Raw genomic sequence first — 20,714 nt, 5'->3', positions numbered from 1 at the left:
GAAATCTAATCTAACAGTGATCCATGCATGTTTGGCCAAAACTTTTCAATCAATACACCGAAAAGCGGCGGAATAGTCGAGTGCGTACAACCTCAAATATTTTCCATTCAATTTATGTAAATATCTCAGCACATCATGTATTGCATTGAAATCTAATCTAACAGTGATCCATGCATGTTTGACCAAAACTTTTCAATCAATACACCGAAAAGCGGCGGAATAGTCGAGCGCGCTGTCTCTGTGACATCTCTTGATTTTCTTTTTGTTCAATCTAAAGAATAATTGCTACATACTTTCAATGGGGATTGGCACTTTACAAGATACAAGAATCTTTATTTAAAGTTGGGTATGTGTTAACAAGAAACATTAGCTTAATGAGCTATTTTCCGACATGAATAACAGACATACATAACATATCAAATAAAAATAACAATGAGACTTTTGACTTTTACCAAACTTAGCCATGTGACCAAAGTTTGTTCATAAACTCAAAGTATATTAATGAAACTTGGACCACATGCGGAATCCATGTTGATGCCAGCGAAAGGTCAAGGCCACAATGCACTCTTTGAATCTAGCATTTATGTCTGTTTATAATGATTCCACATTGCATGGGAGGATTAGCAATCCCATGTTATATATCTCCATTTATCATGATTTTACAACTTTAACTACATGGTTTTGTCATTTATTTAAATGAGAGTCTTCAGAGTTAATATTGGCCAGACACTTTGGTTCTGAAATGCTGTATTTTATGGGAAGGACTAGACTGTTATTGCAAATTGTATCTGCCAGTTGTGATCCCAAAAGACAATAGTGTGCCATAATCATTACTTGTTTGTGCCGTTTTCAGACTGGCTATCATCACAACACGAAATTATTACCGTACATGCCACATTTTGTCAACCTAGCTTCACTTGCAAATTTGAAGAAACTAAGAATAAAGTAGAAATTCCTACATCTTTTTGTATTGATTAAAATATTGAGAATTTTGTACAACATTGTGCTGGTAATGATGGAACTTAAACTGGGCAGGCTGCATGGAAAAATGCAATCTTACTTTGCAAGAACATTATTGAATAAAGGTTTTCTGTTATTTAGAACACAACCATTGGGATTTATCTGTTACTGTGAACGTATTAGTACAGCAGCAAAATGGAGATTTTAAGCCAAAACTTGCATGGCTGCGTTGACAAAATGTAATGGCGTATTTTGGTAGCTTAGACACTAAAATACAAGAATCAGATAAATGGCCTTGTGTCTTTCATTATTTTTTTATTCAAGATGGCAGCCAAGATAGCCACCAAATTTAAGCAAATAAACAATTTACCTTGAATTGAATGATTTCTAAATATTGACAAACATATTCGGGTAAAATTCTGATGAAATTCACCATATTTCTGCTATTGTGGCATCTAAAATAGTCGCCGAAATATACCAAACTAAGAAATTAGTACGGTTGCAATCACTTCATGTTTTTATCAATAGTGTTTCTTTACTTATTAAGCGCACTTAACAATACCTATTGCACAAAGAATAATCCAGACCATATTTTAACCAACATGGAGTCCAAGATTGTACCAAAGTATGGTACAATAAAAGAAATAGTGAAAATTAAAACTTAATTTTTCTTGATGGAAAGATACGGTAAGTATACTATGTGCAATTTATTGAGAGTTTAAGCACACACTTCCAAAATGTGAGCATTGATTAGATTTACTATTTTGCCATTTACCGGGTATGTCCTTTTAGAATACAAACAAGAGCTGTCACAGAGACAGCACGCTCGACTATTTTGCCGCTTTTAGGTGTTAAGGATTAAAAAGTTTTGGTGAAACATGCATGGATCACTGTCTCAATTCAATAAATCAAGTGGTTGGTGAGATATTAACCTATGTGTGCTAACATGCAAAACCTTAAGTCGAATAAAAAAGGGCAATTATTTGCATTAAATTTAAACTAGAGTTATCTAACTTGGTTAATTAAGTAAGTTTGATGGTTGAGTACCATTGTATGAAGTCTCAATGCAATACATCATGTAGTTGCTGAGTTATTAACCTATGTGTGCTTACATGCAAAACCCTAACCAGAATTCACCAAAAAATCACCAAAGTCAATAATAAAGGCCCATTTTTTGCATTAAAAGCAAACTAGAGATATCTAACTTGGTTAATTAAGAAGGTTGGATAGTTGGGAATACATATCTGAAGTTTCAATGCAATACATGATGTATTTAATGAGATAATGACTTAAAGGTGCTTACATGCAAAACCTTAACCAAGGTGTGAAGCCAACGCCAGAGTGAGTAGTTTAGCTCTCCTTATTCTTCGAATAGTCAAGCTAAAAAACTAAATTCCTTAGACATTTCTCTATTTGCATTGATGGTTTGTCACATATGAGCTTAATCGTATTGTTTTGAATTCTGCAAAAACATTCTTGTCATTGGCTGTAGATTAAATTCATTTGGAAGAATCTGACTTACTAGGAACACATTCATTTAAAAGAATTATCACATTCTTGGAACACATTCACTGGGAAGAATTCAATCATCAAGTTGCAATTTTACCCTTATGTCAGTCTAATTGAATAAAACAAATCTTCAGGGTTCCTGTTGACTCGATTATGATTGTACAGAACTAAATCTTATTATTTTGATGTCTGTGTCGAACACACTTTGTTGTCATGCATCTAAGGCAATAGCAGACATATAGGAATCCTATCTTGATGCAACTATGGCATCATCATTTCTTGTACCCTCAGAAACTGGTAAGCTCAATTTATTGAATATTTACCAATTGTTATAGGCAGAATAATTATCTTGTCCCAAGTTTGAAAATAAGCCAGATCACAAAATTCACAGTTTTGGCCTTCGTTAATATTTGGTCAAATTTATATTGTTTATATCCACTTTGCTGTGCGCCAATGACAAGAATCACATGTGTGATTTTGTTTATACATTAACATACACAGATATAACAAGAGAGCACAAAACTGGGAGCCAGTTAAAATAAAAACCACTTCAGTTTAAACTAAACCTGTACATTGGAGTATTTGAGTTAGGTATTGGGACACCTTGAAGCCGTACAACTAGGTTTGCTCTGGGTATTCTGTTTTTCCCAACAACACCAGACCTCACTCTCACATTACTTTTCGCCAATGAGAGTGATTACTATTATGTTGTAATTACTTGCTTCACTATTTTGAAACAAATTAGTTTCAACATGTAACATTGTTTATTACCTTTTAGAATAGAAATACGAACACAGAATAGTGCTAACCATCAAGTTTATTTCTTTTTTGTCACTCTCACAGTATACCTAATTACAAGAAAACAATGTCATGTGGATATATTGGAAATATGGAAACAAGTACTTTAGTGTTCAAAATGTCTAAGCCAACCAAATAAACAATCAATATGTAATTAACATGAATACAACTTCTACACGCATTTTGGATTCCTAAAATAGATTCAGAAGTGAAAATGTTGATAGATTTTTCTTATTTTTACTAGAACAATATATATTTTACAAAAACATGTATACTCTTATGCCAGTGCTAAGTTGTGTCATTTCAAATCATAACGAAAATGAAAATTTTTGTCATGATGTACTCTTAATGAAACAAAAATGTAACTGAATCTTACCCTTAAATTGTTTTGTGAATATAAAGCACAGGGATGAAGAAAAACCTGTAAAATCTGAAAATTTTGTTTGCGTATGTACAGTTCAAACCTAAAGCCATGTTAAGCTGATGAAATGGTTTTTCAGAGCCCTTTACATCTATCGCAAAGTCCTTCTGAGCGTTTTTTAATGGAAAATACTTAATGTAATGATACAAGGTTATTAGTAGGCATTTAACGAAATACATATTTAATGCCACAAAGTCTAGTAACTGTTTTATTCTGTTAAATGCATACCAATTACCCTTCAACCAGCTTGGTAATATATTGTGTCTACTGGCCCAGCCACTGGTTAAAGCTACTGATTCACCGGATTAAATAATACCGGATGTCTACTGATTAACCAAGTCTGATTAACAAAAGTAAATGTACCACAGATTTGAAAAATACTGCCATTCCATTGGACAAAATATAAAGGTGTAGAATTCTGATACTGAGAGCTCTTAATCCTGTCCTGATCAATAATTTGTTCATCCCTGTGAGTGTTGAGTCCTGTAAACTCTAGTAACTGTAACAACCACTATCTACACCTCTTATGTATGATTTCCTATTTTGGCAAAATATTCCAGAGAGCTTATATAGAATTATGTTTTATAGTGGCATTTTTAATAGAAAAACAACTGTATATTTAATTTCATTTTCAAAAAAAAGTTTCTTTAAAGTAAAAAAAGTTTCAATTTATCTTATGATATAAATGTTGTAAAATATCCTACTGGTATGTGAAAACTCACTCAAACAACACTATCACATATAAATGATGAGCTATTTACAATATAGTTACTTCAATACAGGATAAATATCATGGTCCTACGTAACACTGTGCATCAAATAAAACAACCAAAATATCAGATCTTAGTAAAGAGATTCAACTGGAAAAACTGGACCCTACCAATCACAAAATATAGAGACAGTTTACCCAAAAGCATATGATAAGCCAATTAAACAGTTTGTTTGGAAATATTCACAAAACTACAAGAATAAAATGTATAAAGCAGTATGGGTAATTATAAGTACAAGAGTATATGCTTGTTAATCAGACGATAGCTACATATACAACAGTCTGTAGTACTGTTTTTACATCATGGTATATATTATGTATGTTAAAATTTCAAGTAAGTTTCTTTTGTGAACGATCATAAAAAAATTTATTAGTAAGCTTTATAATAAAATATTGCTGCACTAGCAAAGATAACATCAAGGTATGGTTACATTAATTTACATTAAATTTATGAAAAATTGATGTGGATTTCATTACAGACAGTAGTTTCTTGAAAACCAAAAAACTTTTTATTGCACTTATACATGGATTTCGGAGCAAAAACAATTTCAATTAATTGCACACTGTTTCATGAAAATGATTCTTTTTTCTAAATGCACTTGATAAAAGTAATCTTCAATAAAGCTTTAAACTCAAAAACAAAACTATGGAATAAATTCTTAACTGAACTAACAACAACAAATAAAATATTCAGAACATAACAAGACTAGAAGAAAACAGAACAGAACAATAGCTGATATAACCTGGTAACCTGAGCTTCAGAAATGGAGAATAGTGTAAGAAGGGTCCGGGAGTCGTAGGTATCATTTATAAAATTTAATCCAGCATTTTCCCCAAATTCTGAACACATTTTTAATCTGTTGCAAAAACCAACCATCTTAAAATCCTCTTTATGCATTGACAATGTGAAAGCACTAGTTCTGGTGATAAGCTATACATTCTGGCAATTAAATGATACTACTAAAGCTGTGTAGACATGACTCAATGAAGATTCACAACAAACTAGTAAAGATAAATAAATATTGAATATGTAAAGTAAATCACAACCCAAAAATGACTAAAAAATAAAAATTAAAAAAAATTAAAGAAAAACAAGGCAAGTGTTTATTGTAATATAAACATTAAAGCATTGAGCCTTAAACTTAATGTGAGAGAGTAAGTTGATGAGAGTTGTATGTAATAAATGAAGAATACATTCTTTAGAAGGTGCCAATACATTATGCTCTGCACTAACAGTGAACAATCATAAATAGCACGAAGTTGCAAACAAAAACACAACACAAGTTCGCATAACATTGAACCCATGTATCCGTATCATTAGATATAATGTAGAACAGGCTGGTATTCATAAAAAATGTTGAGTCATTTCCAAACATAAGTCATTTTCTTAAAATAAGTTTTACATTTGTCATAAGATTTAATCGCTTCATCATATCTGAATTTTGTCATTTTCATGGTTTGATTCTCTTATGTAAAACACACTTAATTTGACCATGAAAATTTTAGGTAAATGACTTAAGCTAAGAAATGACTTAAGATATTCTATGAATACAGCTTGAGGGAATGCATTACAATGTAAAGTGTATGAGATTATATGAGAGTGTAAGTATGTATACATCAACTAGCCTATAAATACAACTAGATACAAACAATGGGCTGAGTGTTCAGAACTTCATTAAAGTAAGCAATGTTGTTAATGGCATCTTTGTTGACTTTTATAGGTGAGCTATTTGACCATGTGTTCACATATTTAAATAAAATAAGCACAGGTGAAGCAGTTGTCTCAAATCTTGTCAGAAATTTAGAAGAACGAAGAAACAGGCGCGCAGTAAAAACTTTAAAAGTTAACAAAAATGATGTTAACAACTTTAACTTTAACAAAGTTCTGAACGATTGGCCCTATGCGTCATACCAGACAAGGAATGTCAATTATTTATAAATGCAAAACAAGTCTTACATTCAGTAAAATATACGCAACAACAATATTACATCACAATCAGTTAGTATAACAATCAAACTTACACAGAAAAAAACATTTACATATGCTAATACACAGGTAATAACATTTACATATTCTAATACACAGGTAACATTTAAATTTCTCTGGCTTAATAATATTGCAGTTATGTGTAGAACGGAAATTTAATTTGTAACACTTACATGCACAACACTGTGTATGGAGCTAACCTCTATCCTCCTAACAAATTCATGTCATTAATCTATTACAGATTTTGTCACCAAGAAAATGGATTTAATTTAAAGTTTGAACATTAAAGAAATACAAGACACTTTTTTTCTAAGGTCATGTCATAATTAATGAATGTCTGCTTCACTTATAATAATTAAAAATTTCCTTAACTTCAAACTCCAAACCCTGTTAAAATACCATGAAAAGGAAGGCCTAACCATGTACTAACCTACGTAAATTAAAACAAGGTATTTGTTTTTGGTCCCATCCAGCTTATGGAATGTCTACATCGAATTGGAATACTTGGAAACAACAATCCACACCATATATTCATGATAAATATAGCGAAAACATGAAGAAGATTTATGTAATATTTAATTCTTGTATGACGATAAAAGTTTCAATTTTTCATCAGCCTTGCAAATGTATGTATGTATACATAAATGGAAGATCATTCATATATGGCATGCTTACTGGTATATAGGCTGGAATATAATGACATTACTCTTTGAATATGAGAAGTAAAAATGTTCATATTGCACAAAAACTTCTGCGTTCAAGTTATCTTATAAATGTTTGTAAAAAAACACTAGATATTGCGTAGTAATAATAATGTGAAGTATTAAATTAGTCTTAAGAATATTCAGACTAAAAAAATATTGTAAGACTTTGGCATTTTTGTAAGAGGAGAAAAATTATGACACTATTGAAGTTGAGACAATTAGATTAGGCCTAGTCTAATATAGTGACACCATATTTAAACAGTAAGTAGTACCATGTTTGAGTGTTTGTTTTTTTGTTTTCTTCTACACATTATCGGCATGGTAACAAGAAGAATGGGTGAAACTGTTCTATAACTACCATGCAGATAAATTAAAGATTATCCTTGACAACATGGTACAACACTGCTACGTCACTTGCAACCTTCGTCATTGATATTATACACTTGTATATAGTCAGAATAACTTGGGTTGTGAGTGCTGTAACTAGTTCTTATAATGACTTTCACCTTACATGAAATAGTAGTGTGGATTTTACCGAATGACAAATGAGTATGCAATAAACACATACATGTTATGGGTGAACCTGTATCCATCAATGTAATGAATTCACAGTATATGCATTTAAAAATTCCATTCATCTTCTCAACACCATACTTTCCATGGCTCTTAAATTACAAATTAGCTAAACCAATCAAAGTTTTAACAAAAACATTCTTTTGCATATATGTCATGACTGTGAACAACACCATTTTTCATCAAGAGAACCATTATGCAATTTCAGAATCCCTACTGCTATATTTGTCAAATACATCAAATGTGTTTTTTCTAAAATACTATCATCAAACCATCAGTCTTTATATACTCTGTCATTCCTATAGGCGTGCTTGAATGAGGGAGATTTTGACACAGTCTAAATTTATCATGTGTTTTTGAAAAAGTATTCTACTTTTGCACTGCTATTATCCTTTTAATACTAACATGTAATATCCATACAACATTCTTCAACGTTTCTCATAAATGCATTTTCTAAATAAAACCAGTGCAAAACTAGATATACTAATCAAATCAATTTAATACAGTTGTACAAAGGAGGACAACTCCGATTAACACTGGCAGTTGGAGGACTGTGGGTTGGGGTTTTCTGTGAGTCGTGTCCCCTTGGCCTGGCTGCTCACGAGGGTTGGGTCAGTGTCGAGACTCTCGGACATCTTGTCACAGATGATGTCCACAAGGCGCTCAAACACAGCTTTCACATTGATGTTCTCCTTCGCTGATGTCTCAAAGAACTCCAGGCCTGGAACAGGAAAGCATTTATACAATAATGTATTTGTATGTACATGTATGTATTACACAGACATTCACTCTCATGTGAGCAAATAACAATACTTGCTAAGTGAAAAGTATTGATATAACTATATGCCGATATGATATTTCCCTATACAATACATATATTTGATTCTAAACCCAGACGAAAGACAAAAAAAAACGATTACAATTTTATAGCAATTTTGCTTCCAAAGTTCCAAATGTATTAGTTTCAATATTTTTTTATGTTATTGTGGCAGACATGTTTTTCACATGATAAGTATTACTCAGTATTTCGCCGAAAAACAGGACTGTATAGACTATAGAGCCATTTCATTACAATATTTACACAGGGCTTATGTAACAATAAATATTGTTGACGAATAATATCAGCACAGTATCAATATTATCTGTTTCATCTCATCCCTACTTATTACAAATAAAACGAGAATCAAAAGGCGCTGTATGCGATGTTACAAATGCCTTGGCTTTCAATGAGAATAGACAGCTCTTAAAACAGTATGGAAAACTGCTTTGTCCTGATGTAAGATGCAGTAAATTTTAATGCCAAATGTATATTTGGAATGTCAGTTGTTAACGTCATTTCAAAATGAAGCAAATGGTGTGTTCAATAAATGACAGCATCCCCAATAAAACCAGACACAGGGATCATCATCCTTCTTTCTATTACAGCCACAGAACTAAACCCCACAAACCTTTCCCTTCCATTAGCTTCTACCTAATTATCAACCATAATCGGAGGGATTTTTTAGAGATGCCCAATTTCATTAAGACGGAAATCTGCAAATTCTAACAACCCTGACATTAGGATGAAAACAGCTATTTTTTCAGCTTTACTGAACACAAACAGGGTGCCTCTGAAGCTACATAAATAAATCAATTTGTTTCTTGAACACTATCAGACATTATTGGAAAGTTATCAGCGAAAGAAGGCAATCATCATTTTAGCCCCATAGCAGAATGTTGGCCACCTGAGACATCTACCATCATTAAACTGAGCCCAAACAAGCAGAAACAGACACTTGAAGTAATTTTTTTTGCAATCAACATGACAAAATAAACATCAAAATAAATAACCATCATAATTATTCAACAAGTGCACCACTCAACTGAACTTCAAGGTTTGTCTCTATTCTTTTCTGTTGACAAAAGAGCACAACTCAACAGTTGATAAAGGCAGAGTTATGGGTCTTGCTGTTGATGTGCGTATTGTCTCTGGCAACATGTGTACCAGGTTCCGTTCGAATGTCTCGAATAGATTTTTCAGTCTATCATTCTTATCAGACAGGTTCAAGTTTTGCGTTACAACGGCAAAGTCTAGAACAACACCAAGCCTGCTATCACAACACAAGTGCACCGGTAAAAATCTTATGCATTTCATGGAAAGATATAATAATAATGAGCATGTATGGTGCATGTCCCGGCCAAATAGTAAAGGTGTTGTAGCAATTAAGAGATGAAAGAAGAGAGCTTTATGTCTCAATATAATAAAGTTAGCAGTCATGCAAGACTGGGATTTCCTGTTAAATGTCCATGTCTCCTATTTGCAGTGGTAACAGCGATTTAGAAATCAATCTGGTGTTACCCCCTGAGACATACTCCGGGATTTTAGGATTGGCATGCAGGAGATAACTGTGTTTGCACTTTCTTTAAGCTCAATCATGTCAGCTATCCACTTTAATATCTATCTGGTCATTAAATGTAGGAAGACTATGGTTTCAGACAGAAATGAACTTGTGAAATAGGATCAAGCTGAAATGGCCTATGTCTGCAGGCACATTCTGTCTTATTCCAGACAATATCTCCACTAATATACACCATGTGTTAAAGTAAGCAGTCAGACAGGATTAAAATAACATTAATAAGTATCAACATTTTAAGAAGATTGTGGAAGAACCTTTTGAAAATGGAAAGAATAGCTGAAAGTGGAAACAAGACAACTGCAGAATGAATACTTTTCTGTTGTTGTCAAAAACATTTTAGGGGAAAAGGGGCATGACCTAACAACTATTAAAGTCAGAGTTATGGAACTTGCTGTACATGTGTGTATTGTCTCTGGTATAATGTGTGGCAAATTTCTGTTATCTTGAATGGTGAATGAAATGCAGAATAAATGTTAGGCTTTTTTTTTGTCAAAGAGTAAGCATAGCTCAAAAATAAATCAAGTAAGAGTTAAGGGTCTTACTATACATATTCATATTGTCGCTTGCAACAGGAGTCCTGAGTTTCATCAGTTTTAGAGTTCGAAGAGACAAAACCAAAGTAAAAACATTCCCTTGACCTTTTATATTGGCAAAAGAGACATACTAAAAATGCAAAGATTAGTGTAGCTGGAAATGATACAGGATTTAAGCAAAGATTAACCATGAAAGTCTGCAGTAATGTTAGATTTTCCTTCATAAGCTGATTTGTTTTAATGAATAAGCAAAACTTGTCCACCTCCTTAGGCACATTAATGACAGCAAAGAACATTAAGGACAAATTACATGAAAACCATTTAGCTGCTGGAAGTAATCAAATAATATGGATTTTCCACATCCAAAAATCATTCGTTTGAATGTATAAGTCATTCTGGTTAGGCTTTAAACAACACAGTATTAAACAGTAAGGAGAAACTAACATCACAGTATTTGACAGTTAAAGGAGAAACTAACACCACAGTATTTGACAGTGAGGAGAAACTAACACCACAGTATTTGACAGTGAGGAGAAACTAACACCACAGTATATAACAGTAAGGAGAAACTAACATCACAGTATTTGACAGTAAGAAGAAACTAACATCACATTATTTGATAGTAAGGAGAAACTTACAACACAGTATTTGACAGTAAGGAGAAACTATTACCACAGTATTTGACAGCAAGGAGAAACTAACAACACATCATTTGACACCAAGGAGAAACTAACAACACAGCATTTGACACCAAGGAGAAACTAACAACACAGCATTTGACACCAAGGAGAAACTAACACAGCATTTGACAGCAAGGAGAAACTAACAACACAGCATTTGACAGTAAGGAGAAACTAACAACACATCATTTGACACCAAGTCGAAACTAACAACACAGCATTTGTCAGTAGGAGAAACTAAAAACACAGCATTTGACAGTAAGGAGAAACTAACAACACAGCATTTGACACCAATGAGAAACTAACAACACAGCATTTGACACCAAGGAGAAACTAACAACACAGCATTTGACACCAAGGAGAAACTAACAACACAGCATTTGACACCAAGGAGAAACTAACAACACAGCATTTGACACCAAGGAGAAACTAACAACACAGCATTTGACAGCAAGGAGAAACTAACAACACAGCATTTGACACCAATGAGAAACTAACAACACATCATTTGACAGCAAGGAAAAACTAACAACACAGCATTTGACAATAAGGCGAAACTAACACCACAGTTTTTGACACCAAGGAAAAACTCACAACACAGCATTTGACAGTAAGGACAAACTAACAACACAGAATTTGACATCAAGGAGAAACTAACAACACCACATTTGACAGTAAGGAGAAACTCACAACACAGCATTTGACAATAAGGAAAAACTAACAAGACAGCATCTGACACCAAGGAGAAACTAACATCACAGTATTTGACACCAAGGAGAAACTAAAAACGAAGTTTTGATGTTAAGGAGAAACTAGCAACACAGTATTTGACAACAAGGAGAAACTAGCAACACAGTATTTGGCAGTAAGGAGAAACTAACAACACAGTTTTTGACAGTAAGGAGAAACTAACAACATGGTATTTGACAGCAAGATAAAACTAATAACTTGGTATTTGACAGCAAGGAGAATCTATTTATTTGTGGCTACCTAGCCTGGTTCCTAAACAATGCATTATCTCCACTGAATCTATAATTCTATAATTATATCATTGTACTGCAATGTCATTTATTTTCCCATTGATATTAGCTCAGAGAGTCTTGCGGCAAGGATTTCTGGAAGGCTGTTCTGGAATACGAAACAGAGATTTTCCTTAGATTTTGCTAGAAATAACAGACTTACTGTGCAACAAAAGCTATCTGATTCCCATTTTACATTTGATGTAAAAGAAACATTGAATCTGAAAAAAGAGCTTTTACATAAAGGAGAAATGTTGTTGTTGCTTTTATGTCATTTCAAGGAAACTTGTTAACAATTCAAAAGTTAATGTGAACAGAGAAGGTTTATCCTGTTTTCTGTTTTCTACATTTAAAGGTGTCCACAAATATGGCAAGCTTAAACTGCTATATTGTGTCTATTGGCAATGAACACTTTCAATTAAATGTTCATATTTTTGATGAAGTGTGTTCCCCTGAAGAACTGCTCTTCAAGAATTTATTCTAAATAGGGTCTGTTTAAGGCCTTCATAAAAATACAACAAATTAATCATTTAAAGCTGGGATGTTTGTCCAAATATGGGAAATTCTCTCATTAAAGTGCCAGTATCTGGAATCTGTCATATAAATCAGAGTGATCCAAAAACTCCCATACCAGCAATGCAATAATTGAGAGCCCAGCATCTGGTTTAAGGTTATGCCATCAATAAATTATAAACATGGAAGCACAAGACCAATCAATGCCCAGTGCAAATACATTTTCCTCTCATCCGGGCTCACAAAAACATCTTCCTCTCATCCGGGCTCACAAACACATCTTCCTCTCATCCGGGCTCACAAAATCATCTTCCTCTCATCCCGGCTCACAAACAAATCTTCCTCTCATCCGGGCTCACAAAAACATCTTCCTCTCATCCGGGCTCACAAACACATCTTCCTCTCATCCGGGCTCACAAAAACATCTTCCTCTCATCCGGGCTCACAAAAACATCTTCCTCTCATCCGGGCTCACAAACATATTTTCCTCTCATCTAGGCTCACAAACACATCGTCCCCTCATCTAAACTTACAAACACATCTTCCTCTCATCCAGGCTTACAAACACATCCCCCTCTCATCTGGGCTCACAAACACATCGTCCCCTCATCTAGGCTCACAAACACATCCCCCTCTCATCCAGGCTCACAAACACATCGTCCCCTCATCCTGGCTCACAAACACATCCTCCTCTCATCTAGGCTCACAAACACATCGTCCCCTCATTAAGGCTTTCACACGCATCTTTCTCTTACCTGGGTTCACCAGTTAGACCATTGGATCATCTAGTTTTAATGATGACATGTTTTCCTAAAAGTTTTTGAAATATTACAGCCACTTCATACCCAGAGGATTGATCATTATGACATAAATTGCATGTTCTTGAACTGAAGCAAAAACATTATCAGCAGATAGTGGAGTTTGTGCAGTTTTTGTTTTCACAGGGCAATAACCACTTTCAAAAGCTAATCCATTACTTGTCCACAGAACCATCAAAAGATATTACTGTAAATTGTAGTTGCCAGGAAATGAGACACACATAATGGTAGAAATACATCTGCATAAAATATGCCACTTATATGCCTTCAGACATTAAATATGTATCTAGTAATTAGGTATCTACTTACTCCCATACAGACTTGATTTTCAATGACTTTAACAAACCAGAATACCTCAAACCTTAACTGTTCTTGGGTAAAACAACCTTGCTTTATAAAAAAGCTTTTTGCATTAATATTTGAAACATCTATGATCAGAGTCTTTGAACGATGGACTTTTATCAGACTCATATATTCTGGGAGTTTCCTGGATAAAGTTGATGTTCCTTCACATTCATAATAATAATAGTTCTTTACAACAGTAACCCAGAAATAATACTTTTCTGCAAATTCCGATTCACATGTATAATAAGAATAAGCCCTGTAAATGAAAATTGCTGACATGTTACTGATGACTAGTTCCATCTTTATTTGTGTTTACCTGTTATCAAAATGAATGATATTAATGATTTTTGGTTTGATTTTATAAATAAACACATTTCCGAGCATGAGCCGCAAACTCAGACACAAGATGTTAGTGAATGATGGAAAAAAATCCTAGAAAATACGAATACTTTTGGGTTGCAGATAATGACTATCAGGGCTTCTAAAAACCAGCAATTTGCCAGTCTGGACCAATTTTGACTTTGCCAGACCGGTTGCAGGTAAAGAAAATGGCTAAAAAATCGGTCTGAAATTGTTGTTGTTTTTCAATATTGGTCCAAAATGACTTAGTCAGTGGAAAAAACATGATGATGAAAAAAAATGTTGAAGCCCCCAGGTCTGGACCGGCTGAGGCTCCAAACTTTTAGAAGCCCTGATGACTATCACGAAGTATATTCAGTACGAACAACAAATTAGATTTCTGCATGCAGTATGACCTTGACCTTGTGGCAAAGAACCTGACTGGAATGTGGAACATACCTTGATTCTCATCCTTTATTATACTTAATGATCGGTCCATTTCCATATTTTTAGATTTGCATTAATAAGGATGGACTCTTTATAATATACTGTCCCCCAATGTGTCTGTATCCCTTACCTAGTTGGTCTGCCAGCTGTTTGCCCCTCTCCGTGGAGACGACCCTCTCATCCTCAAGGTCACATTTGTTCCCCACCAGAACCACCTGGGCATTGTCCCATGAGTATGTCTTTATCTGTGTGCACCTGTAAAATGGTGGATGGTAAGTGAAATAATAGTGTACTGACAATTTTGTGAACATGCAGTATCAGAATATGTTCAGGTGTTATGTAACTGAGACATATAAGAAAAGTAGTAATGCACATGACATCATTTAGGTGTAAAAAATTCAACACCATTGGTAGTAAGCCATTATGATTTTTTGGCAAAGGGATTAACTAAACTAACAATACCCATCAGTATAAAATAACTCCATGTCATGAGCATTAACCATCTGCACCTCTATAGAAGGCTTTCTTGATTGTTTGGTACCTTCATGTTTCTTTTTTCGTAACTATATAAACTGATAGGACAAGCTGGCCAACTAGAGAATTGGGCTTAAAATAATCAACTGAATTACAAATCATGTCATACACACTGGTCCAGAACTGTGTTTAATGACTCCTCATTGGTGGCACATAAATTAGTAAAAGTCATGGCCCAGCAGTTAGTTAGCTGTCATGATTGATAAGTAGATTGATGAACTACCAGTACCAACAAGATTTGAATTGGGTTTGTTTGTGACCTTTAACATAAGAAAAACACTTGTTACAAGGTTGTTTTTTGTGATTTTTTGGTAACATGATCTACTAAACTACCAATACACACCAGTCTTGAACCGCGTTGAATGATTCCTCGTTGGTGACGTCATACATGAGTAAAAATCCCATGGCCCCTCGGTAGTACGCTGTCGTGATCGTTCGGTATCTCTCCTGACCAGCGGTATCCTGGAAGAACACAGATATTATCAACCATATTTTGAAATCTTTATTTTTTGAACTTCCTATTATGACTTACCAACGTAGTCTTTTTAATGCAACAATTCAACGGCAACACTAATTTGATAATTTAAAGAGCAAGTTTAAACATTGCTGCCATTAAAAACCAGACAACTTTCAGCAAGATAAAAATACTATCACAAAGTAACAACACAATACCCAGATGCCTAATTTGAGGAAATTGAGTTTCTGTCAGCAATCTCAAGAAAACACAATTAAAATGTCAAGATGTTGCATATTGTTGCTGATTTTATGCGTCTCTAAATGGAATTACAAGGCAGCTTCCATGGAAACCTTATCATTCCTTCAAGGTTTTCTTGATGCAATAAAATCGGCCTAGTTTTATTGTAGTGTTACCATTAAATTTATACCTGAAAGGAGAATTATCTTTACTAAAAGGATTCAACCTGCCCTTGTTTTGTTGCACCCCTTTGCCATTTGATGTGCACCCTTCTGCCTTTGAGTATTTGAATGCTTTAGAGAATCAAATCTTTCCATTCTTAAGGTGGGTTCACACTATGAATGTTTGAACCAACAATTGAAAAGTATAAGAAAATTGAATCCAAACATCGGTGAAATTAAGTTTGCGAGAACGATTTTTTACAGTTACACTACGAACCTTTTATGTACGGCGCACATCAACTTTTAGAAATGTCTCCTTGCTTTTGACAGCGTGTGCTAGCACTTGGCAGCATTTACCAGCAGTGTATTTTTTTCCATATTAGCATAGGCAAATTTTTACCAACGCAAATATAGTGAATGTGCAGCGGTCACCAACTTAGGCGAAGGAATAATGAGCAGAGGTCAGATGAAATCAGCCTTAGCTGGCCACGTCTATAATAAGTGGTCATATCAGCTAGGATCCATTGTCCAAAGTTACACATTCGCTACTCGAGCATTCAGAAGATTTACAAATGGAGCTCAAATTTACACCAGCGTTTATTTCCAAATGTCGACAAAGCTTTTGCATGTTAAATATAACGACAAATTTACCAGCGTTTGGTAGCAAACATCAACTCTTATAAACTTTTTAAAAAATTACTAGCAGTGCTTGACCTTTGCCTTAATGAGGGTACATGTCGGTCCAAATTTCGGTCCAAACAACTGTTCAAACGTCGGTAAACGTCAGTCCTGTAGTGTGAGCCCAGCTTTATAAAGGCTTGTAATACTTTATTTGGTGGATAAAACAGTTTAACCATTTTTTGGATACATGTATTTACGTAAATATACAATGACTTTCAGCTGTCAGCTTTTGTTATAGATTATTAGGCCTTAAAAACAACCCGTGTTAAGGGCAACCCAACCCTACGAAGCAAAACCCTTTGACCCTAGAGGGTTTTTTTTTACCTTTGATAAAAAAATCTGATTTCCGATTTTTAGCTGTTGTTGACCATTTGTGTTGATTACAATGAAAAATATATCGGTAGAATATTTATTATTTAATACACAATATACTAAATGTCATGGTAAGGATTCACCACTTGCTATGCTGTTTTGACTTGACTTAAAAATCTTTGTCCCTAAACGTCCTAGCGTTTTTGGGACCAGGAGCCATACTCATAAAACTTTTCCTAACTTAAGTCACTTTCAGAATGTTCATACCTCTTCAGTCATATGAAATAAAAAATAAAGATTTTCAAAAATTGACCATATTGAAAAAAACATACTTTAATGTTAACATCACTTCTGCATTTTGACTAAGAAAATTTTAAGAAATCTACGTATTATTTTCCATACTATTCCATATCTTTCTTTGGCCTTGTAACGTCAATTAAAATAAATTGAAGCTATTGATTTATTCAAATAAGTCTCCTCTTTATCAGGAAAAAAACCTCCCGCCAGGAAATATTGCCATTGTAATCCTCTCAATTGCGGCAAATTGTTATTGCTTCATGTGAACTGAACTTGCAGTTTCAATAACCAACCCTGGAAATGACTACAAATGGCGTGAGATGTTATTGTTGAAATCCGCCTGGTTGTACAATTCTTCAATGATGGCTATATTAATACAACCATTATGTTCATTTTGCATGTTTAGGAAACAGGAGGCAAAAATAGTCTATACAATTTGGACAGATTCATCTAAACTATGTCACAAATGTTCTATAATTCAAGTATTATTTTTATTCCTGAAAATTTAAGTTTCTATTTGAATCCAGATCTGTGTATGTCAGAAAAATAATTTCTGCTAATTGTTTTGAATTTACCACAAGATGTCATTGACAGGCACTCTTCTGTTCGAGAGCTATTGTGTTTATGACAAACAGGCTACTATGATCAGCAGCAAAGCCTCTCCCTCCTCCCCTACCAAATAAGCTTCAAGTAGAGGGGGAAATGGGCCAAGTTTTTACCTTCCAACACCATTGGTAGTCGGCCGTTAATAAATGCATTGGTTTTGTTTTGGCGCGGAAAATAGCGGGGAATGGGCCTTACCTAGGGTTGCAGGGGCATTTGGCGGGGATTTCACCAGCAGTTTGTCCCTGCTTGGCGGGAATTTTATCTGGGATTGGCTGGACCGGGAGTCAAAGTCCCAGCTATTTCCCGGACCGGGGGGGGGGGGGGGGGGGGCCTTGGTTACAACTGACCGGTGCATAATAATACCTTCACCAATTTTGCTGAAGGCCTTTTAAAACTCATAAAAACATTTTCTATTTGTTATATAATACCTTTGCAGTCAACAAGGATGTGAAACCTAAGATATCCGCATTGTTTAGCCCCTTTATTTGAACATGTCAAACCATTAAACTGAAAGTGTTCACAAACAGACTTTTTAACAACTGGGAAAACATTTATATTTATTCTATAAAACAATGTGACACTCATAAATAATTCAACTTCAATTTACTGGCCTACATGATGAAAATCTTTTATTTATCTAGATCTTATTTATCTAGATCAATGTAATGGTCCAATAATCAGATTGAAAACCTTGAACACACACTTTTGCCGATGGGAAATTGGCCATCTTCCTAAATGTAACTGTGAAAATAGTATAACCAGGCAAAGCCCTAATATAACATCTATATTGCCCTTGAAAACTACTGACATTTATAATTAATTGATTTAATTGCACTTGGCCAGACTAGCAAATGTCAATTTATGAATATTGCTTCATTTAATATGGAAGAGAAAAGTTAGTATGGAATATTGCAGAAATGTAAATAACTTCCAAATTCCCATTATAGATAATGTTCAAATTAGTTTGATGGAAATCTTTCCTTTAAAATTAAAAATGAGGTTTTATTATAACTGCATTTAATACTTCTTGACAAAGTAATAGTTAGACCATATTCAGGTACATCTTTCATTGCTAATAAGGCCAGATCGAGCAAAGTGAGAGAGCCCCACCAAGTCCTTTATATTTTACCTATTATGTTCTAAATGTCTTCGATTATAACCTGTTTTCAACAGGCCCTCAGGGAATGAAATTGTTAAATGTCATGTCTCTGACCACGTAAAACTACAAATCTGAATGACAGTCATGTTTTGAAAAGGGCAGGGTGCTCTAGAATAGCAGCCAGGTGCTGAAGCAGAAGGGCAAATTGTATCTTGCTGTAATGAACTTAAAAACTATGTCAATTTGACAGAAAATGTATGTATTTAATATAGTCATATTATATTTATCTCCAGAAGGCAGAATGGTACACATGCTGGTCTCCATGAGGACAAAATGGTACACATGCTGGTCTCCATGAGGACAGAATGGTACACATGCTGGTCTCCATGAGGACAGAATGGTACACATGCTGGTCTCCATGAGGACAGAATGGTACACATGCTGGTCTCCATGAGGACAGAATGGTACACATGCTGGTCTCCATGAGGACAGAATGGTACACATGCTGGTCTCCATGAAGACAGAGGGGTACACATGCTGGTCTCCATGAAGGCAGAGGGGTACACATGCTGGTCTCCATGAAGACAGAGAGGTGCACATGCTGGTCTCCATGAAGGCAGAGAGGTGCACATGCTGGTCTCCATGAAGACAGAGAGGTGCACATGCTGGTCTCCATGAAGGCAGAGGGGTACACATGCTGGTCTCCATGAAGGCAGAGGGGTACACATGCTGGTCTCCATGAAGGCAGAGGGGTACACATGCTGGTCTCCATGAAGGCAGAGGGGTACACATGCTGGTCTCCATGAAGACAGAGGGGTACACATGCTGCTCTCAATGAAGGCAGAGGGGTACACATGCTGGTCTCCATGAAGGCAGAGGGGTACACATGCTGGTCTCCATGAAGACAGAGAGGTGCACATGCTGGTCTCCATGAAGGCAGAGAGGTGCACATGCTGGTCTCCATGAAGACAGAGAGGTGCACATGCTGGTCTCCATGAAGGCAGAGGGGTACACATGCTGGTCTCCATGAAGGCAGAGGGGTACACATGCTGGTCTCCATGAAGGCAGAGGGGTACACATGCTGGTCTCCATGAAGACAGAGAGGTGCACATACTGGTCTCCATGAAGGCAGAGGGGTATACATGCTGGTCTCCATGAAGGCAGAGGGGTACACATGCTGGTCTCCATGAAGGCAGAAGGGTACACATGCTGGTCTCCATGAAGGCATAATGGTACACATGCTGGTCTCCATGAGGCAGAAGGGTACACATGCTGGTCTCAATGAAGGCAGAGGGGTACACACGCTGGTCTCCATGAAGGCAGAGGGGTACACATGCTGGTCTCCATGAAGGCAGAGGGGTACACATGCTGGTCTCCATGAAGGCAGAAGGGTACACATGCTGGTCTCCATGAAGGCAGAGGGGTACACATGCTGGTCTCCATGAAGGCAGAGGGGTACACATGCTGGTCTCCATGAAGGCAGAAGGGTACACATGCTGGTCCCCATGAAGGCAGAATG

At 35.4% G+C, this 20,714-nt stretch overlaps 1 protein-coding gene across 6 annotated transcripts in view; it reads right to left on the bottom strand.

Annotated features, from left to right (window-relative positions):
* Window positions 1-3,268: 3,268 nt before the first annotated feature.
* LOC128213744 (ras-related protein Rab-3) overlaps window positions 3,269-20,714 on the bottom strand; it is a 33,736-nt gene continuing 16,290 nt past the window's right edge. For all 6 annotated transcript variants that reach the window (XM_052919783.1, XM_052919781.1, XM_052919785.1 and 3 more), the window contains exons 3-5: window positions 15,689-15,807; window positions 14,942-15,066; window positions 3,269-8,442 (exon numbers count right to left, since the gene is read on the bottom strand). In XM_052919783.1, the coding sequence (XP_052775743.1) occupies window positions 8,252-8,442; window positions 14,942-15,066; window positions 15,689-15,807 (435 nt within the window). In that variant the 3' untranslated portion in view covers window positions 3,269-8,251. The remainder of the gene's footprint in view (window positions 8,443-14,941; window positions 15,067-15,688; window positions 15,808-20,714) is intronic.

The sequence above is a fragment of the Mya arenaria genome, chromosome 13 (assembly GCF_026914265.1).
Source record: "Mya arenaria isolate MELC-2E11 chromosome 13, ASM2691426v1".
NCBI lineage: Eukaryota > Metazoa > Mollusca > Bivalvia > Myida > Myidae > Mya > Mya arenaria.
Note: the sequence above shows the minus strand (reverse complement) of the source record. Positions and strands in the feature narration are given on the sequence as shown.